This window comes from Apus apus, chromosome 3 (genome assembly GCF_020740795.1).
Source record: "Apus apus isolate bApuApu2 chromosome 3, bApuApu2.pri.cur, whole genome shotgun sequence".
NCBI classification, from domain to species: Eukaryota; Metazoa; Chordata; class Aves; order Apodiformes; family Apodidae; genus Apus; species Apus apus.
In genome coordinates this window covers 81,331,708-81,354,594 of record NC_067284.1, presented here as the reverse complement: position 1 = coordinate 81,354,594, position 22,887 = coordinate 81,331,708, and the positions used below count along the sequence as shown (strand labels likewise).

At 40.2% G+C, this 22,887-nt stretch overlaps 1 protein-coding gene across 6 annotated transcripts in view; it reads right to left on the bottom strand.

The window, feature by feature from the left end:
• Nucleotides 1–765: 765 nt before the first annotated feature.
• The window catches only part of SMYD3 (SET and MYND domain containing 3), a 398,374-nt gene continuing 376,252 nt past the window's right edge, over nt 766–22,887 (bottom strand). For all 6 annotated transcript variants that reach the window (XM_051614033.1, XM_051614036.1, XM_051614038.1 and 3 more), the window contains 2 exons: nt 8,176–8,284; nt 766–1,486 (listed from right to left, as the gene is read on the bottom strand). In XM_051614033.1, the coding sequence (XP_051469993.1) occupies nt 1,385–1,486; nt 8,176–8,284 (211 nt within the window). In that variant the 3' untranslated portion in view covers nt 766–1,384. The remainder of the gene's footprint in view (nt 1,487–8,175; nt 8,285–22,887) is intronic.

Sequence of the window (22,887 nt, the reverse complement as noted above, 5' to 3'; positions counted from 1 at the left end):
TGAATTTCTGCAAGGATTATTGCACTTCTTGGGTGGCTGATAGGACTTGGCCTCTGGCGTCATGCACCACATTTCATAGGTTATTGCTTGCATATTACTGCTGGGCAAGTGAATGCTCCATACTCTGGAACAAATTCAAATGCCTGGAAAAGGAGAGATCTTCCTTAGCATTGACATCCCTGTGCTGTGGCTGTAAATTATGCCCAGAGTGTACGTTTTCCTTTTAATGTGTTCTCATACCATAATAATTAATGGTGTCAAGTTATTGGTGTGAAAAAAGCCTGACTTTACAACAACGCTGGATTAATGAAATAACAGTCATGGCTGGAGTAGCAGCTATAAATTGTTAGAGAGGAGTGACACACCTGAAGTGATACTTTGAAAGGCCTTAAATTATTTAGGTTTCAATGCCCCTCGTAAATATTTGGCTTTTGTTAACATTTGTTTCCATGTTGAAAATGGAAGTCATCAGCTCTGGCAGGAACAACTGTCTTGCTGATGAGCTTGGGGAAATAGGGAGCCCCTGCTTTCCAAGACAACCCTCTCATCCCCAGGGATGATCTCCTAACTCAGTGGTTACCTGTAGGTTTCAGAGCTTCACTATTTAGAGAAGTGAATTTGAAACCTCTCAGGCTCAAAAAGGTCTAGAAAATACACTACCCAGCTTGTAAGTCCAAATCCCTCTCTTTTAAAAAACCTGGTATGATGTGAGAAACTCTTGAAGCAGGCAAAATGGGGAAAAAAAGAGTAAGCAATTTCCAGAGATACACTTTTGATGAAATTTTTTATTCAATCCCTTTTAATATTCAATATTGTAACATATGAAATGCAAGAAGAAGAGGGACAGAGCCCTGCAGATATATTGGGAAGGAGGAAAATCTCATTTAGAACATTGGGAAACTTATATGATGTCAAAGAGCTCTGGATCAGGCTGTAGAAACCATACCTAAGGGCACAGCAAAGGGAAAAATATATGCTCTCTGCTAATAATGTGCCTGAAATGAGATCCTTAATTGCTGGCATAAACTGGTATTAAAAAATTGACTGCTGATATCAATGGAATTATATCGCTTTGTAACTGATGATGACTCTGTGTGCATTTCCCAATACTTACTATGAATTAAATTAGGTGTTGTAAATTGGTAATTAGGTACTGTCAGTTACATTGTTTGATAGGAAAAAAAATCCTCTCAAAATTGCAGATATTCCTCCAAACATAAACTCAATTCAGATCATACTGCAAAAATAGTAACTTCTAATAATTTTTGTAAAGCAATTAGGACCTAATGAAAGGGCTCCAAAAAATCATCAGGAAACTTCCCAATGCCATAGAAAGCATTTCCTTCCTCCTTGAATATTTTGTTTTCCAGACTGGAGGTTTTCTTCACTGTGTTCTCATGATGGCCTCGCACTGTTCCTTTATCTCCATCAAGGCTTGCATCAGGCTGTGATCTATTCCATGGGTCACCTTCATAATATTATAGGCCTTGAGGAGAGACCAGAAAGGGACACGTTAGTCATTGTGCAGAGGATATGAAGGCATTGCTCACTGCAGTGGAGCAGGGATGTAAGTCTTGGTCTTCAAGTAGCTGGGGACTCGAGAGCATGGCATAGTAGAAGTAGGAGTGAAGTATCTCAACACGTGCAATGATTTGTCCCTGGCAAAGGAGGAGGCACTGACACATTGTTCTGAGGTGTTAAAGCCCACTAGTGCTTGGCACAGAGGGAGGTTTGGAATAGTAAAGGAAGATAATTTTGCACTGAGGCCTGAAGGCCATTTAAAAATTAGCCAAATACAGCACCCGGGGTTTTGATACATTATTTGAAAGATGACTGTGAAGTTCATGATGTAAGTAGCCTTGAAGTCCTGTAAACAGAAACAGATTAATGCTTAACCAATGGAACAAAGGGCCTTAACCGTAATAAGAAAAGCCATCATAGCTGCAAACAAATAAGTATATTAATATCTTCACTCTAAAAAGGCATACACAGGAATTGTTCTTTGCAGGTTTTCCCAGGGATTATTTTCTCTGTGAGTTGGTCATCTGCTACTGCTAGGCCAATTTACACTTGCTGTATTGCCTGTAGTGTTGCTGATTCCCTGTCACAGATACGTGTGAAATTCTCTTTGCCCAGCTCATGTTTAGATCATGACTTTTCATATGAAATTTCTGCTTCTTCTTCTATTAAATTCCTCCTGCAAGGAGAGAAGTACCAGATGGAAATGGATTCAGCACTTCTGAAAATGAACAGAAGTAAGAAGTGTCCTAGTAGGAGAAAAAGACATCAGAGATTTTTCCTCATCTCAAACCAAGAAATTGTCAAAACTAGATGCAGCCTGTGATTCAGTGGGTTCCTGGTCCAGTCATCTGATAAAATTCACCCAAGTCAGCTTGGGATTTCAAAAAAAGGTTCATTTTGGAAACAAGTGCTCAGGGAAGGGGATTGGAGCTTGGTTAGAGCTTGGTGATCTTTAAGATCCCTTCCAACCTTAATGATTCTATGATTCATTTAAATTGGAAAGACAAAAATAAAAATATTCTTTGATGGAATGAATGAAAGCCTACTTCCAAATTCTAGAGACTGGCATGCATATGGAAATTCTAGCATAGTTTATTTCTGCTTCAGATAACTAGCTAATTTTTAAAAGAAGAGGGAGGCAGCAAGAGATTTAAAGAACAAGTTGAAATACCAGTCAAAACAGATCAGAGTGTGCAAGGAGCTCTAAAAAGAGTTAAATATATTCTGAACTACCACAGTGCCTTACCACTAAATGATAAAATATTCAGTTAAACAGAACAATGAAAATGCTTTCATCATCATTAGAAGTCCCTAAGAAATACAAAATAAAATCAGAAATCCTCAACTTTTAAGTATTTCTATTTCAGCAGAAATACAAAGCTGGTCATGTTTTTACAAAACATTTGCAAATAAGTCATTGTCATATTCCCTGAAAAGACTTCCTAAATTGTTCTTAGTATTCTGCTTTTCCTAATTTAACAGACTGGGGAAACGTTGTGAAGAATAGATCATACCAGTATTTCAACACGCAGTGGGAGTTATTAAGCTGTACAAGAGCTTTTTTTTTGCTTTTAAATAAATAATTGGAAACATAGTGTAAAAAACAAGAATAAGAGCCAGGCCTTACCTGGCAGACTCAGTGGGATAGAGACATGACCCCTTACATGGTACAAGAATCCCTGGATGGTGCAGAGCAAAATAATTCAGGTGGGATCCCATATGTGTTGCAGCACAGCAGTCCATAGCTTGCTCAGGCTAATGAGGTAGGGACAGGATCACCCTAGAGCAAAGTGGCCAGGTGACTTGGCCATGGATCCAGCCACACTTGGTGTTCAGTGTTTGCATGTTCTGGCCAAGAAAGCTGATGGATTTATTGTGAATGAACTGGGCTAAGAGCTGTGCTTTTGGATACATCTGAGTTGCAATCCTGGGGCAGCTGACCTTGATCTTCAGCTCACCTGCAGGACAGAGGTCAGGCTAGCAGTGATGGACCTGGACACCCTGATGCACAGCTAGAGATGTCCATAGAGATACGCCTCTGTTGAAAGGGAAACACCCTTAGTATCACACCCAACCTGGAGCAAATGCTGCCTTTGCTGACTTCTCTTTCATCTCTAACATTTCCTTTCCATTTCCTCAATACAGCAGATAAACACACCCCATCTTTATCTTTTTGTCTCCTTCAGGGAGAAAATAATTCTCATGCAATGTCCTGTCTCACACGCTGCAGCCCAAGTCAGAGCCAGCTGTACTGAAGTTAGAACAGCAGTGACTTCTGTAATCCTCACATTAATTGGGCATGAAGCTATGTACCTGTTTTTGCAAAGGTCAGGGCAAAACTGGGGATAATTACACCTCCGAAGCAAGGAATTGTTTTACTGGGCAAAAGCAGGAATATGGAGGTTCTCTGAACACTCCCCTGCTCTCCTGCATAGTTAATCAGCAGCGTTGAGGCTGGGCAGAATCTTGTGGTCTCTCTGGTCTTCCTCTCAGCTAAAAGAACAAATCTAATCACAAAAACCCATAGTAATGGCAAGACAGCAACACAGGCTACAGTGTCATCAACCACACACCGTCTCCCTGAAGAACTGAAAACCCATTTGATTAGTGGTATGGCTGTTGCTCTGTGAATGCAAATAAAATGGAATGCAGTCAGTTGTGCCTGATTTGCATGGGGATGGGACGGGATGCCCACCATCACAGCTGCCAAGAACCCTCTGCAGATGCAGGATGGCACTGCTCCATCACAGGGAAAGCAGAAAGCAAATGACCATGTGCCAAAATGGCATGGGGTGAAGACTAGCAGTTTGAAAACTGGGGGTTTCCATCTCTCTTGATTGAAGGGGATGCTTGTTAAATCAGGTATAGGAACCCCCAAAACCATCACAGCTGCTATCAACCACAGCTGGTAAAAAATTAGAAGCAGACACCTAGGGAAAGGGGATTTCTTCAGAGTTGCAGTGGAACCTGGGAGGGACTTTACCACAATTCATGTGCTTTTTGTCTCCACACTAGAGATTACAGTAAAAACCAAAACAATATAGTACATATTGCAGGCCAACCATGCCCATCAGCTCATGGGAGGATGAAGGGGTTCCTGCGACCATGCTAGCCAAGTGCAGGGCCTGCAGGGAAAGCTGGCTGGTCAGCGTTGTACACGTGTGCGTCCTCCTGACTGCCCCTGTCCCCACCAGCCATCACTCAGGGCTGGGCACTGCTGCCCTGCTCAGAAAAGTGCAGGGGTACAGGTAGCCACTACCATCACAGCCCAGAGGATGGAGCAGCAGCCAGGACAATGCACTGCAGCACTCACTGGCTTGCTTCTAAGAGATGACAGTCAGAAATTAAGGTCAAGCCTCCCCTTCTGCACCTTGTCTGTCTTCCCAAACTGAGTCCAGCTCCACTCAGGTTATGGGCAACCAAATAGGGGAGCTTAGAGTACTTTGATGGCAGAAAATGACACCTAACAAATAATTATGCTAATGAATGCACCCCAGGACAAAGCTATACACTTGCTAGGGGCTCCTGAGAGCTCCAGAGATGCAGACCCATCCTGGGCTCCTGCAGGAGTGCAGCTTTGCAATTGAAAGGCTTTTCGCTTCACGAGACAGCAACTCTTTATATCACTGCTTTTTACAGTCATTTCAGGCTCTTTAAATTAGGTTGTCAGACTGGGCTCCAGCTCCGGTCTTTTGCTGACAAAGGTTTTTCTGTTCTATAATTTGATTTGTCCTCCACCATTGCATCTTTCATATATACGTGTATATCAATTTAAAAATGATATGTTGGTTGCACATTCAACCAAGGGCTACCTTCAGGTTTTATTCCAGATGTGGAGTATTGCCTCTCTGTAACACTGCTATTTCCAAAACCTGGCAGATCAGATTCTGCAGAGGCTAATATACTTTAAAAGGGTGATTTCATTTTAGTGGGTAACATAAAGTACTCCACATTATTTCAGCCTTCTTTGGGGATGCAGGGCTGCAGAGCCAGACCCAAAGGGTGCTAAGAGTAAGGTGGCTGTGATATCAATTCATTTTTGGCTGGCACAGAGAACAGCAGCAAGGGCTGGGCTGCAGAGCTGTGTATGAGATCCACTGGTCTTAACAGGCTGCACATCTGATGCACAGAGGCTGTCAATGCCCAGCAGCTCTGAGACTGTGCCTGATTAAACAGGATTTATATGAGCGAGGTGAATTGCACTCAGCTCTCAATTCCTCTGCACCTTCCACATCGTTCTCCTTAATGCCACACTGAAATTAGTCTGACGAGGGCTCCAACAGGGTGCTATTCCATGTCAGACTGTATTAAGAAGAGTAATGAAGCAGAGAAGGTAACCGAGTTTCTGCTCTGAGCGCGTGGCATGCTCTGCTGATACATCTAATCACAAAGGGCCAAACTGTGTTCTCATATAACTCTAGGACATTATCTGTGTTATATTAGGAATCACATCCTTTACTCGCAACAAACTGGGAATTATATCTTATGCTAAATTGTTCCAGTGTAGACAGCAATGAAGGGAATCAGCTTCAGTTCTCATTCAAAGCAGCATTATGTCCTATTCTTGCAAGCTGCATGGAGAAACAGGATGACAAGAAGCTTTTCCTCCTCTCAGCTGATCTCCCAGAGAGGGGGAGTTCAGTCTCTCCCCGTCTCACACATGTGGGTGGGAAGAGGGAGGCTGAACAGGGAATAGGCAAAGCCACAAACAGGATTCGTTTGTAAATGGTTCTGCACCCCAGCTGTAAACACTTACTTTGTCCTGTGGACCACTAATGCCTTTTATTCTTCCTTTTCAGGGAAATAACTTGAAAAACTGTTTCTGTTAGGCATTGCTCTGCATTCAAAGGATAACATGGTAGCAACCTGGCTTGCAATGGGCAACTTGATTAAAACCATACAAAACCCCATCACAACTGCCACCTTCACTGATGAGCATCATTCAGGTGGTTCCAGGGGAATTCACTCCAGTTTCGTCTAATGCCATATCATATTATAAACGCAATTAGCAGTATGCCTGTTGAAATACTGCAGCAGTATCAATGAAAACAGAAGCTCCTCTGACTGGACTCTCCCTCCACCTGCTGAAAAGGAAAGCCTGAATATCTGGAAATTATAAATATTGCAAAGGAAACAGCAGAACAGATTACCTGGCACATGATGGGTATATGGCTTACTTCTGAGTATTGCTTGGGAAATAGAATTGATTACTCCTCCACCTGTTTTTTAATTATCAAAAAGTTAAATATATCAAGAGAAGATGTAAGTTACTATGACTTAGTAAGACTGGCATTGTATTAAATACTTGTTTATTATTCCAATGTGGACATCATCAGTTATTCAGCTTGCATAACTGACCAATGTTAAAACCAAATAGATATGGCATTGAAAAAATTAAGTACAAAATACCAAGTTCTCTAGGGAGTTGTTACTGGTAACACCTTTATAGGGGATCCAGGCAGGAGTAAAAACCACTTCACCACCCACCCCCAGTGCAGACACCCAACCCCTTCTATCCCAGGCAGCTGCCCTAACTCTTTGCCACATGACTAGCTCTTCATGTAGCATGGACACTAAGCAAAGGGGACGTACAACCAGCTTCTGCACTTGTTTCCCACACTGGTGCCAGTGCTGGGGCCTGCTCCTGCCCAGCAGCAGCAGGGGACAAGTAGCTGAGCCAGGCAGCTTTCTGCAGCACCCAGCCAAGGCAACAAGGAGGCTGTGTGTGCCAGGCACTGCAGGTGGGTGAGAGATGAGAGGGGGAACCACACAGAATGTGTACAGTCTTCAGGCCAAGTTGACACCAGGGCAATCAATCATACAAGGGAATAAGCATAAGACCTCTTTGAGGGGAACTGGAGACACCACATCTTCCAAGGGGAGAAAAACACCCTAGCAGTGATCGAGGGCTTGAGATGGGAAGTGAGTGAGAGCCTGCATCCTGAGGACATGTTGCACATGGAAGGAGATTATTTAATATATTTAAGATGATACCTACAGCAATATAACAGCAAGACAAATGAGAGCCCAGGGTGGAAGAAAATTAATATAAAAGTCAACTGAGGTAAAAGAGGGATGGCTTAAAGCTGAAATGTAACTAGTAAAGCACCAGGTGCAAAACTAGGTCAAAGAAGAGAAAGGTGATGAATTATACTGAAAAAGGAGGGATCAAGAAGCATGCCTGTTGATTTGAGTGTGGCTCACAATAGAATGCAAGCACTAAAGGCAAATTTCTCTAATCTGAAATCACAGATACCTGACAGGTAATAAGCAGGGTAGAAACTGGAGCTCTGCTCCTTTTTTTGTACTTTCAGTGCTCCCAGGTTCTCTTTGCTATAGTAAGAAGGAGAATATAAGGTACTCAGATACTTTTATCTATTTGGATCTAACAGGAATTCTACATCCAGGCACCTCTGAGCTATTGAACTGTAATTAACAGTGACTGATGCTGGAGGAAGTCAGTGCCTGAAATGCTGAGCAACAGTGACACATCACTACACTCAGCTGCAGCCTGGGGAAACACCACTGATGGAAAAAGCAGCAAGGAGTACCCAAAGGCATGAGCTACAGTCAGAGCAGAAGGGAAGGGGACAGACAGCAGGTTTGGGGAAAGCAACAGAGGGGGACAGAGAAGAGACAATTCACAATACTGACCTGTTTCAAGGTCTCTAGTGCCTGAGGAAACATGTCTTGACTGTACTGCAGTTTGCCCACTCGCATCAGCTGGACAGCCCTCAGCGGATGGAAACCAGGATAATACAGTCTGCAGAGAAAAAGGAGGAAAATGTGTCACTGTCAGCTCTCACCTTCACAGTCACTGCCTCTGCAGAGAGCTATTAGGGTGGGACTGCAAAGACATTGTGAATGTTAATAAGGTACTCAGAGAAAATTAGCTGCACTACTGAGAAGCATGAAATACTGAGGGGAATTAGCAAATTATTACTCTCCATCTCAGAGGAATGCCTTTAACATTATCCTATTAGAAAGTGACGGAAGTGGGATTATTTAATTCACTACTGTTGCATAATACAATAGCATTTACTGTACTTATTGTTGCAAACAGAGGTCATTCACAAATCCAGGTCTCTGGGGAGTTATAATTTTAAGAGGAAGCTTCAGCAGGGAACCCAGTCCTGGATCCTCCAGACAAAGGAGAGGAATTGCAGGGAAAGCAGGTATCATCAAGGCCACCATTTCTGAGGGTCTACTTGCTGCTCCCTGTTGCAGAAAGAACTGGTGCTACACATTCAAGGAAACATCTCAGACTTGGCCTGTGCATCTAGACAATGCACTGCTAGTGTGAGGATGCACTCCCTTTCTTACTCAATTAATTTCACAGAGCAGAAGCTTTTCGATCAATCTCACCAGAGTTAATGAAAACAGAACTATCCTCTCTTTAGGAAGTAGATGGACAGCAATGTCAACATTAATTCCTTTTAATACGCTCTTGAAACGTCCATACTTTCATGGTGACCACTGTGCATTTCCAAAGCCCACTGGCCCTTGGCTCACAGCACCTGGATCCCACTCCAGCCCTATGTCCTGCACATGGAGAGCACAGCATCTCAGAAGAGCAACCTGAAGGCTGCAGAAAGCCATGAACGAGACTTGCTGGGAACTGGCCAGCAGGAAATATGAAGTGAAGGGACACACCTGGAAGCTGGTACCTGCAAAAGATCTTAGATCTTTTTTTTTACTAACTACACAAATGAAAAAATACAAGCTTTAAGCACGACTCACCAAAGACAAATGTCCTATTTGATCAAACAGCATTTTATTTCATCAAATACACCAAAATTTGTCATAAGTCCAGGAAGGAGAGCTGATAAGTGTAGTAAAATCTACTCTTTGACCAAGACATTTCAGGGGAATTACTAGTGAATTATACCACTGCGGTCAGAAAGACACTTAAATGTGCATGGATATGACTAAATGCATGCTAAGACATTAAATTATGTAAATTTGTACAATGTATAGGAATCTTCTGATGTCTGCGTGCAAATTAATTAGGTATTTTTCTCCATTCTTTTTCAGTAATGAAAATGCAAATACAATTAAATACAAGTGATTGTTCAAATGGCAATGTATCTGGCTATCCCAACAAATCTCAAATGGAGATGTGAAAATACAATGGAAAATGTTTTTCACACCCAAACCCCCAATTTTCTGTTGATCTCATGCTGTTTCCATGAAGACACACAGAAACACATGGAAGCATGCCTGGAAGGATCTCAGGAGCAAGATCTCTTGATCTGCCAAAGCTTCACACGAAGCAGCAGAAAACAGCTCCTCAATGAGAACAATCCATCCTGAATTGCCATGAGCACCACTTGTTCAGACACCTTGTAGGTTTCAGTTCAAAAAGGCTGGAGAGCCAGCAGACAAGACAGAAGAAAAATGATAGCACTTATCTCAGTCCAAACTGACCACTCAGGAACTTCAAGAACCCAGTTAAACAAACACTGGATAATTATCAGTAGGTTTATTTTTAAATCTTGTTTCTTGTTATTACATAAAATATCATCGTGCTATCTGCTACCAGTTAACTAGGGAGAAAATGCAACCAAGTCAGACTTTGGTATGAACTAGTAAAGACTAATGAAAGTTGCAGTGCTAACACAGCACGAATGGGAATAGTGAGGGCAGTTTGTAAAAACTGCAAAAAAATAATGCCTATATGATTATGTACTTCTGCCCTCACTTGTGACTGCTGTAAAGAGTAAAAAGGTCACTCCCCTCTCCTCTGGGCCACTGAAATTCCAGGACGCCTGGAGCAAGGATCATGGACGCAGGAGAAGGAGCCAGGGCTGCAAAGAGTTTTGCATGAGATGATAACTCATCTTTGCAGTTCTCACTAGGCTGTCACTGCTGTATCCTGACAGCACTGATTCTTTTCCCACTGCTCCCTCACAGCACCTTCACATCTCCTTCATTCCACACCTTTACTTTTTATCCTTTCAACCATCTTTTTATCATCTCTCCTTTTCCTTGCCCTCCTGACTAACCAATCCCATCCAAAATACCAACACAAACAGGGAACTTGGGACCTGCCTCACCTGCAGCCACCGCAGGGATGGCAGCTCACATGGAAAAACCCAGGTTATGCTTTAGTTCAGCAATGTGGCACCTGCTAAACTTCATGTGGGTCCATCAGAATCCATCCACAGAAACAGGTTTCTTTCTATAGATCATACATTCAACCTTCTGCCAGTAAAGATTTGGGATTGTGTTATACGCAGTACCTTAGAAAGCAGGTGGCAATTTAGCATTGTCAGGTACTCAGCCCAAACTACCAGCCATAAACTAAAGCAAGTGAAAATTTAAGATGAGGGCACAGAAGGAGTATGAAACAAAGAGCCCTGTGCTCATAAATATTTACAAAGCTGTTTTACTGAACTGATTTATGCTCTGCTCTAATGCATGTACATAGTTACATTTTGCAAGCCTTAAAATTGACATTGGAAGCAACTGTTTATTATCATATTCAGGAATAAATCTATTAATCTATTGAAACACCTTTGTGGAAGCACATCCATTGAGTGAGTTTACTAGAGAAATCCAGACAGCTTGAAGCTCTTCTGGGAGACATATAAGTGGAGAAAATGCTGCTGGCTTCTTCCAGGCATCCCTAGGATTCAGTATTACAAAAAGCTGGCATGGCAGAAAGGACTAAGAAGCGGCGTCAGGTACTTGTGAGCCAATTTATTATTCCCATGCATTGCTCTGAACAAAACAAAGTGGATAAAGTGAAGAATAAGGAAGACATTTACCAGCCAAGGATCTAGTACTTAAAGACTGTCAACAAGAAACTAAGGCAACTATAGAGAAATACATGCTGTAAAACATGTTACAGCTTGGGAAGAGTAGGATTTCAATCTGAAAAGGATTTTATGAGATTTACCAAGGCCTGAGGGACAGGAAGGGGAACAGTAACATAACTGAAAGCTGAAATAAAGATAGGTCTGTGGAGTAATGTTTCCTGGCCCTTGGCACTGGTCAATGCCCAGTAGTGCACTTGCAAAAAGAGATTAAACAGAATACAAGTAACAAGTAAAGCTGTGCTATGAACAAGAGAACTGGGGAAGGCTGAGAAAGATCTGTACATTTTGTATCGCATCGTCTGCTTATATAAGACAGCACAGCTTTGTTACCATCTATGACCAACAGCATCCATGCTAACCTGTTCCTCCTGGCTATTGACTGGTCCCCCAGTTTGGTGCCACCTGCAAACCTCGCAGAAGTGCCTTCTGGTGCCTCCTCCAAGTCACTGGTAAAGATGTGGATCTGGATGAGTGCCAGGACAGACCCTGCAGTACTGTCACTGTCATCCAAACAGGGTATGACCCAACAGCCATGACCCATACTCTGTAAAGCAAGAGCTGCTTCTAGTACACCAGGAGCTCCTGTTTGTAATTCAGCCACAAGGTTTGCCTTGATTAACCCCCAGAGCAGCCACTGATCATGTACTTCATATGGGAAAAAAGGCTTTTCTTTGTTCTATATATCTGCTCCAAATCTCTTTAAGCAATCCCTTGTGTTCTCATGTAAAGGACAACATAAAAAAAGAACCTTTGACAAATTTTAGCTTGTTCCTTCTATTTGTTAACACTATAGTCCATTAAAAATCCACTCATCTTATTTTCTATTACAGGGTAAATAATGAGAGCTTTTGTGTTCTCTTGTGAATTAAAGTCTAGTATTAAAAAAAAGGGACTATGCAAAATCACTGCCTTTTCTGATGTCTCATTTAAAAATAAATAGATGCCTACCATTCCCTGTAAATCAGTCTGTGGGGTTAGCATTTACACTGTTGTCTTCAACCTGATGTAATTAGAAGGAGGCAGGATTTATAAAACCTGAAATAAGGGTTTTAAAATGGAAATTCTACAAGCCTTTTTAATATGGCGACATGTAAATAGTGATGCCATACATAACTGTAAATTGGTTTGCAGTACCTATCCGTGCAAGTAAATATGACAGTATAAGAGACATAAAGCAGTTTCAGGGGCTGCAGCAACAGATAAGGTATTAAGCAGAGGCTCCTGGGGGTCAGGAAAGGTGGTGAGCAGAATGCAAAGGGGACAGCATCAGCCTCATGACAAAAACAGACTCACGACAGCTGACAAAAATGTTCACCACAAATATGGCACCCAATAAGTTCAACCTTCTTTTCTTTCTCTGACTTATTATTGATTTCTGAACTGCTTAGCATGTGAGTACATTCATTAAAAGCTGTTGACTGAACTGCAGCCTAGGAACTATTTTTATGTTGTTCAGTGATTTGCTTTTTCATTACTCAGTGATGTGAGACCGGTCATCTAATCCACATGATATAATTTCCACTCCTTGGTTAGGATGGTCAATGGGTTTAAATATGGGAATTGTTAGGAAAGAAAAAAAAAAAGTACAATTTATTATCTGTGCTAAGAAGTATGAAACATTTGTTATTTATCAACATTTCCAGGGAGGAACCAGTTATTTTATGAATAGCCAAATAAATCATATGCCTCAGGAGCACATGACAGGTAAACTAACTGTGCTCATTTAGGAGCTCACAGAGCTTAATGCCAAAGGGACGCTGCTGCAGCTCTCCACAGTGTACACAGCATTTCACCTAGCAATTCCTGCTGCAAACCCAGCAATTTGAAGCTGAAATGGTGCTTAGCAATGTTCTATTTATAGAAAATAATCTTAAGCAGCTTTATACATAATTTGCTCAATATTAGTATTTTTTTAGTAAGGATGAGGCCTGTGTAAGAGTTTTGCCTGTGATGGATCAAGGTTACATGGATATTTTTGGAGGAAGCGGGAATGTGTTACTGATAATAAATGACATTGTTTTGCATTAAGTATTATAAATCTAGTTGGAACTGTATAATTTCTAAGGGCAATATTTCTATATTAACTGGTGTACAATCTTTAGGGTTCCCTGAGAAAGTCTTCCAAAAGAATACTGCCCTTGCTTTCATGTTAATAATGTGGGTTTTAATAATGGTGCTAACCTGTTACTTATTCTAGCTTCTCTTTCGCTCTTTTTATCCCCCTTTCTTTTTTTTTCTAACAACTCTCTATTTAACATATATGACCAGATAAGTTTAAATCAGTTTAGCACCTATTTTCTGCAGCAGCCATGTAATTTTTGGAGTAGTAGACTAAATTCTTTACCTCTGACAGCCTGATATACTTCAGCTCCCCTGAAATGCTTATTGTCCATTTTAGTTACCCATCACAGTGTCTCACTGAGAAGGGCAGAATTCTTTTGGAAGACTTTCTCAGAAATTAGTGAACAGTTTAATGCTGGCATCACCCTTTTCTATTTCTTCCCAGATTTGATTGCTCTCACTTAGATTCTGGAATCGTCTCCACAGCACTAGCAAGGAGGTTCTCCTGGAGGTAACTGCTGGTACACATCCCTCATGCATGACAAAAAAGCTTTGCCAATTATGAGAAGATGTTATTATTTTTAAAAAGCTTTATTTGCTTTACAAATGAAATGTAGAGACAGTAACCTTAGTTTAGAAACTTTTGTGCCAGACTGCAAATTTATTTTTTTGGTTGTTTGTTTCTGTTTTGTTTTAATTCTGTCCTCACTCAAGAAATGTCCTGTTTTTTCAGTGAAGTAACTGTTTCTGGAAACAGTTCAGGATTTACATCTCTGAAATGAGGGCTCAAAAGATTTTTTTATCACATCTGCATCTCATACTGTTCCATTACGATTTGTTTCAGTAATATAACTGATGTGATCAAATAAGCAATCACAGTTCTTAATCGACAGAATTCTCAAGAAATGTTAGTTATCCATCTCAGAAATAATTTGTCTCTGGCTGCTGATCATTCTGCCATACTCCTTATGGTGATAATTTATGTCACATTAAAAAAATATTTTTTCAGATGTTGGGTCTGCCAAGATTTGAATTATTACTTTAATAAAATGAAGAAGTGGTATAAACTGCAATTATCATCTTGACTCTCAATCTAACTCTTCCACTTAAAAGGCTGACACTGTCTGTTTGAACTGTCCAAATGTTCTGTCATCTTCTGGTGTTGAGATGTTAAGGAAAGAAAGTGTGTTCAATCTGGATGGAAGAAGGAAAAGATTTTATATTGATTGTCCCAGTGTCCTGCCTAATCTTCAAAACATCTTGTAGCTCCTGGGGTTTTTTTCATGAGTTTTCCATCTTTAAAGCTAAAGATGTTAGAATGGACTGTTGCTGCAGATAGGAACATATTGTCTCAGTTCTTGCATAACCAGAAAAGTAACAGATTAAGGTCAATTATTTAGTTCATAGGATTTATAAAAATATTTTAAAAGCCATGTAAAGTACATTGGAAGAATGCCAGAAAACACAAGAAGTGTAGGAAAGACAGCAAAGAATAAATGGGAAAGCTAGTTAAAGAGAACATGCATGGAAAGAGAAGTAAAATATGGAAGGAAAATGTACACTAGAGACACTACAATTTGTGACAAAGACCTTGGTGTCACCTTCTCCTCCACCAGTGAATCTATGACTAGCTGTTCATGTTAAGAAAAATGGCCCACTCTCAGGATCTTGTACAGCTGAGAATACAACTATGAGACTGGCTGCAGATACAAGCAACACAAGTTTAGACTCCAGTTTTCACAGAGCACCTCATGGAGCTGCATGTTTGCGTGACCCCCCCTCTTTGGCCACAGCACCAGGATGCAACAGGAAAACGAAAAGAATTGCTGGATCCCTATGCAAGTTGCAGATCACTCATTCCCTGTCACCTCTGCTAGGATATAGGTCCCCCAGTATCACTGCCACACACATTTGATGGCTACTAGCATCAGTAAACTTCAGAAAAGTCATGTGAGTGTGTGTGTGTTTGCAAGCACAACCTGCACAAGGTAGGATACAGGTGGTAGCATTGATTCCTTCTGTGCCACATGTTTTCACTAACCAGGATCTCAGATCACCCCAGAAGTCTGCTGTAATGCAGAAGACCAGTAACTTGAGAGGTAGATCACTGATTTAAGCAATAGTATCAAACTTCCTTGATTCCTTTTCTATCACAACTCCAGGTAACTCTCAAGAGAAACTGTCTGGTGCAACAAATTCCAATGTCAGATAGGATGGCTGAAATACAGAGAGACATAGTAATTGTCTTAATTTAGAATATATTATCTTACAAAAAAATACACTCTTGCATGACTCAGTTTCAGTAAATCTACACTGTTTTTACAGCATTTTCAATTCCTTAAATTTTTTTTCTCCCTTAAGAATTTGCCCAAATCTGAAGTACTGTGATTCTTGTTCTTCAATTGTTTAGCATCACCTCTGGCATGAGGATGCTCTTTGAGCACCACTTTTATTTTGGAAGTGCAGAGTATCATGTCCATAGCTAATACTGAAGGCAAGCAAATAGAGAAATGAATTCATTTGGCACCCAGTTAGCAAGATGGTCCTTTTTGCTCTGTGGTATCTTGTGCCACTGTTGTTCCCTGAGTAAACACCTTCTTTGCACTAACTACCACAGTGGCATTATGTTTACCAAGAGATTTTCATGGTAATAACAATATTGAGGTTATCAAAAATAATTAAGACCAAGGATCTCTCCTTTTCTCCCACCATCTTCAAACCAAAACCACATTGCTTCACTGTCATCCCAACAGCAGACATCTCATGCAGCTCAATGTGTACAGGCTTCTGATTTGGTTGTGTAGCTGTTGAACCTAATGATATTAATCTCTGTGTCCTGCCAGCATCTGGATGGCTCATCCCCTCACTTTTGACCATTCAGCTGCCTTCCAGACCCATATGTCTTACAACTTTTTATTGCTTTCACCTACAGCATTGTCACCTTTCAAAATTTGTCAGGCTTGTGCTTTGCCAGCTGCCATTTCAGTTTTCCTTGCTTCTTGGACACTTACCATCAATAATAAGTAGCTGAAGTAGCATTTACGAAAGTTGGTGAGATTCTTATGCACACAATGATACCAGCATGTCTGAACATGAACTCCATTGCCTGATGTCAGATATCTCATTTAGCTATCGGGTATTACTCCTAATTTCTCAGCTTTACCATCTTTAAGATGAGAATAATGATCTACCTCAGTGGAGCTGATACGAGGCTAAATTAAAATTGTGTTTGCAAAAAGCTTTGAGAGTTCAACAGGAATATTCTGTAGAAGTTCAAAACATTGGCACTAATTCTGAAGAGATTTAGAAATCCTTAGTAAACTATACAGTTAAAATGTAACAGCTAAACAGGACCATCTGGCCAAACTGGAGAACACTTAACTTCCATCCAGTCACTCAGCTGGATAGAAAATTTCTTGCCTGACCAAAAAGGCATGTAAATTGCTCCAGAGTTTCCTAGGAAATAAAACAATCTGGAAGAAAGGGGAGGGGGGAAATAGCATTCTTTAAAGAAAAAAAAAACCAACAACAAAAAACCAAAAAACAGACCTGCTATGAACTTTATGAATAGCAATCACAAGCAATAATCTCTCCCAGGCTTTAAAGTGCTGCCTGAAATGCTGGCTGAATATAAAGGAAAGATTTTTTCACTTAACACCACTGTGCCTCTTCGTGGCATGGAAAACGGTGTGCAATACTTCAAAAGACCACGGCATACCTGAACTCTCTGTAATTGAAAGCAACATGTTCACTGAGCAAGCATTTTTCAAGCAATGCCATGTTTGCTGTACACCTTGATTAATGAATACCCTTGTACCTTGGCAGAACAGGCAGGGGGTAAAAAAAAAATTAAGAGGAGATTGCTTGAGGAGAAAATAGATCCATAAAATGAGTATTTCAGTTCATACAACGTAAAGCAATTCTCAAGATTTCATGCTTTACCTGATATAAGTTGCTACGTCAGTCTGTGAGCTACCGTCTGCAATGGCTAAGTCCAACTTTATCTCTTACAGATAGCAGAACATCTCAGGGCAGTTTCCACTGATGTAAACTGGTACAATGGCACTAATATTTATGCTTGATGCATAGACTGGTTATATCACCTTTGGCTAGCACATGGAACACCATGTTTCTGAGACCTACAAATCAATGTTATTGTCAGCGTCACTGAATCAAAACCAAATTTCCAGAACATCACTCAGAATGTATATTGATTTGGATTAAAATAATTTTGTCTTGCTTTTTAAAAAACGTCGCTTTCTTTCTACAGTGCTCTCTGGGACAGAAAACAGAGTTTTATGCTCACATTTTGGCTCAAGATTATTTGTGATCTCAATTCACTATTTTGTAATAATATGTTGTTGTTCTAAAAAATCCTGAGGTTTCGCAAAATTAAACTCAGCTATATTTATGTGGCCCAGCCACTTGGAGCTTGTTTAGAGATGTGTGAGATAGATGGATAAAAGACTCTCCAATAGGCATTTGGCACCAGATTTCCTCAGTATGAGGGTCTGGATTGTGCTTCTAGATTAAGTCATTAAATGTTTGCATCTTGACAAGGATATATTTCTACATGCAAGATAAGGGATGAACAATTGATTTAAGTTAAAGTGAAATGTATTCAGGGACCTACTGAATAAATCTAGAGTGAAAACAGAAACAGAGTTCCCAGACTGAAAATATAGTGCATGGTAAGTAGGAACCCAGTTCCCAAAGAATTAGCTGTTTTTTTCTCCCACTTAGTGGCTACTGCGTAAAAATACATGATGGGTTTGTTGGAAGAATGCTTTCTCCAAAGACAGGAATGCCAGCCCTTGTGAAGAGAGCCATGGAAAGGCAGCCGCCTTTCTGGACCAGACCAAAAGAGCAGTGACTGAACATGATGCCAAAGAATATGTCTGTGAGCCCATCAGAAAAACAAAACAAAACAAAACAAACAAACAAAAAAAAACAATCAAACAACAAAACCAAAAAACATCTGTGGAAGCTGCACAAGAAATCCCATGGAGTTGCTTGATCAGTTCAGGCCTTACAATGGTACCTACACAGGCATCAATGGAGGTTCAGACATTTTGTGTCCAACTTCCTTTGCTTTCAGACATCCTGTTGGTGCACCACACTTCTGACAGGAATCCTCCAAATGATCTGATAAATGTTTACCTTGCACCCCATTCACTGAGAGCAGCAGACACACAGGAAGAGCTACAACTGCACTACCACGCCTAATGCACATGAATAAATGGCTTGCCAGTCTAAAAATGACTAACAGTGTGCAACCACATTTCTCCCTTGGCCAATTGCATGGAGACAATTAGCACATTGATTTATGGATGAGTGGAGGAGGGGAAATGAGCATAATAAACACATGTGGACTCTATCAAGTACTCTTTTTTTCTCCCAACTGTTAGTTGTGTCCCACTGGGCTAAAGAAAGATACTTGGTCCACAGTATCCAATAGATGATTCTGTCCAGTTAGACAAGGTTCACAGTTCTAGCTCAGAAATTATAGTCAGCACATTGGGAAGAGCTCCAGCAAGCTCCTGTGCAAGTGCAGCAGAGCTACCAGGGTAACCAATCTATGGGTCCTGGACTACTATTCATCCTGTGTCCCAGGTTATACCTCTTTGCCTGCTAAAGACCTTCAGCATAATATTTACTGTTGGTTCCCCATTACATGTACCAGCTGTATCTGAAGCACAGCCTCCAGTCTATCTTACAAGTCATTATTTCTAACATTAAGAGGAAATTTCCTTTTCTTCCTCTTCCCAGATACTTGTCTCCTGTTTTCTTCTCTATTTTCCTCTTCTAGTTTTTGTATCTTTCTATCCTAGTTTGTCTAACCTTACCATTACATTTTCTTCTTTCACTCTTCTCTATCCCACCAAGTTGCTTTTCCCCCTCTAAACTGCTCAGCCATCTTTGCATTTATAATTTTTTCCACTTCTGGGTCCTGTCTACCTACACGTAACCAAAGTGGGGTGTCCTGTGCAGGTTGATTGTTCATTTAGCTGGGATCTGTGATACACATCTTTGAAGCAACTGCTAGACCACTAAGAGCTGTTTCACAGTAAACTCCCTATGCACACTGAAAATTGCACTTTAAGACATGCAGTGGTGTACGGTGCATAAAGCCTCAGGAAACTGCTCATTGATCTATGATATGTCCATTAATCTCTGCAGCCTAAAGGGCATCTTTCTAAATTGGTACAGGAGGCAGCCATGAAAAATAATCTGTCAATACTCTCTTGTGAGGCACAGGAAAAGCACAAAGTCTTTGCTATTAAATATGAATCCATGGCATGAGGCAGGCATCAAAATCTAAAATGGCATTTATTTCTTCAAGCAAAAACAAAATGTCATGGCTCCATCTGATTTTGCAAAGTAGCACAATCACGACTTGATTGTCAACTTGTGATTTCTATGAAATAGTGCTTAGGTATCTATTGGCTTTTGTGGCATCCATCCTGAGGATTTTTGTATCATTTTCAGTTTGTATTTTGTTCTGTACCACATGTATCTCAATAGAGTGCAGAAAAAGGCCTTTTCTAGGTGAAGTGTTTCTCTCCCAGAAACATGGGGATCTTTTCTGGAGTTACCTTGCAGATGCATATCATGGCACTGCAAGCTTTTGTAGTAAAAAGGACTTAGTGCTCTTTCATTGGATCCCTCCCTCCCTTCCTCCCTTCCTGCCTTCCTCCCTTCCTTCCTGGTGGTGCATCAAGTAATGTTCTTGGTCCATTTCCTTCACTTTTCATAGGACTCTGTAAAAGGACCAGTAACTTTGACTGACATGAAAGACTATTTCTTTGAAATTGCTTACTGGCTTTCTGCAGACGTTTTTGGGCAAAAGTGATTACATACTTCATCACAGTCCTTGATATTTTGAGCATTTCTTTAAATTGTCCTTGATCAGATGAACAGCTGATAAGAGTTGCACCTTTGTATAAGAAGGTATGTGGCTCAGTTCTGGCCCCTACTTGTTTGGTGCTACCATCAGCAGCTGTCTGTAGCCTTGAATCACCAGATCTGCACTCATCCAGATCTGCTATAGATAGACAACAGGTTGGACATGTCAATGGCTGATCTCTTACTTGGATTTTTTTGAGCAGTTTTGGCATGTGTCCATTTTGTCTCTCCCAGGCATGTTCTAAATCCTATCCTAAAGCTGAATGACCACTGCTTTTGTGTTCAGGCCATGGTTTTGAGATCTAACATCCCTCCTCCTCAGAAAGCTCCTGGGTTACTATTGCAATTTTTTGGTATAAACTTGATTTTAAATTAAAAGATAATAACTATGTGAAAAGGAAACACAAAGTTAAGTATTTCTAGATGCTGTCAGTCTCTTTAACAGTGCACTTCCAGAATACAGGCAAGTATGAAGCCCACTTCCAAACAGTTATTTAGCTCCAGCACAGCAGAAGGCCTGGATAGTTTACCCTTGTAAATGATGTTTTTTATATGTTGCAATAAAGTACCAATAATAAGCAGATGTCCCTGCTTATTGTAGTGGGGTTGGACTAGATGACTTTTAGAGGTCACTTCCAACCCAATACATTATGTGATTCTATGATTAACCATGCAAGTAAGTTTTGCAAAATATCTTTTTCCATTGCTAGTTTGAGGCATGATACAATACCTTCTTTAAAATTGCAGAGTATTAACTTCTCCATGACATTTGTTTAAGAATAGAGATAAGCCAAGAAGGAAATTTTGCTGTGCATGGAAGTACACTGACAGCATGAACTGTGTAGTAGAAGTGTTTCCACTCTGCCATAAGTAGATTCAAAATGAATGCATGCAGATACACAGATTGCCTTAGCATTGAAAAATATGGGCCCAGACAGATTAAATATAACCATACTACAATGTTTTGATTCCTAAATAATAGAACATAGATCAAATAATTTCATACAGTATGTCATACAATATACAACATACAAGAGATAATATTCTAAGCCAGTTTCATGCAGAGAAATATATCAGAAAGCAAGAATTGAAAAAAGCTATTGTTCTCTCAACAGAGAAGCAGTAAATGGAAAGGTTAGTGGTTTACAGAGTAAAGGAATGCTCTGTTTTGTCTCCACTCCAGATCATGAACATTCATCCCTTCTTCCATTCTTTTTGTCTCTTTTATTTTGGTAGCTCTGTCTTTACCTCCAAAAGGCTCCTAACAAGATCACTAACCTCCACAGTCATCAGACTTAAGTGTATCACAAGCCTTAAGTCTAGAGTAGGGTATCAAGCCTTAGACACAAGCTTGGTACGCTGTACTGAACTACTTCCACCACATGCTGTCATTGTCAGCACTTTTGCAGCATGACTCTACAAACAAAACGTTTATCTTTAAAAGCAGTGAATGACAATTTACATGAAGAACAGATTCCATAAATCAGCATAGTGAACAAACTGTTGGCAATTCAGGCATTTAATATCTGTAGAGAAGCTTGCCCCGTGTGTCTTTGTCACCAGTAATCATCTGTTATTGATTACCTCACTGTATGTGTATCACAGTATCACATTTAATTTTAAGACTTTATTTAAAACTCCATGATTTCCAGCAAATCTCTCTACCTTACAACTCAAAATAGATTAAGGATCATTTACACATACGATACAGAGAGGGTATTCGGTCAAACTTCAGTTCTACACTAGCCAGTGTACATGGGACTATTCCAATGAACCTTGAGTTGACGTATTTGAAATGATGATTGCAATGTGAAACACTTCTCAGATTACAATTTCAAATTTTCAGCATTTACAATATGTGGCCAAGCACACTGGTTTTCAGGAAGAATTTGGAAATAACTACAATCCTTGAGCAGACACATAAATCTTCTGCATAAATACCAGAGTTAGAGAGGTTATCTACTGATAGATAGACTTTCAAGGTTAATTTGAATTCATTAATAGCGTGAATTTAGAGTAATCACTTCAGCCATGTCGTAGATGCTCTCAGTGAAAACTAACGCAGAGTTATTTCATATTTGGCTTGACTCATTTGCAAACTAAATTGGGCCATACTGCATTAAATTGAGAAAAACATAGGTATTTGAAAATATTAATTAAACACTTTGAAAATCTAATTGGGTTATTTACCCTTGAGGCAGGAGCATTGGTTAAACAAAAATGGTATGCTTAAAAAACATAAAGCCCACGTTTCTTCAGAACACTGGTCCAAAATGTATGTAAAGATAAAATTCTACTATGAAGATCATGTAACTACCCTCTCTTCAGAGTAACATTTGATGTTTCCTGTATGACTTGCTCTAAATGGACAGGAAGCAGCTAAAAAATTGGCTCATGTGAAGAAAAAAAAAGAAAAACAATTCTCCTTTCAGATGTTAGACAAAATAGGACAAGGTGCAAACTAGACACAAGAATATATATTGCATTATGAAGATAATAAACTGGTTGTGATACATTTTTATCCAAAATTGATGGTACAATAAATATAAATTATGAAGATTTACTCAGAAAAAGCATA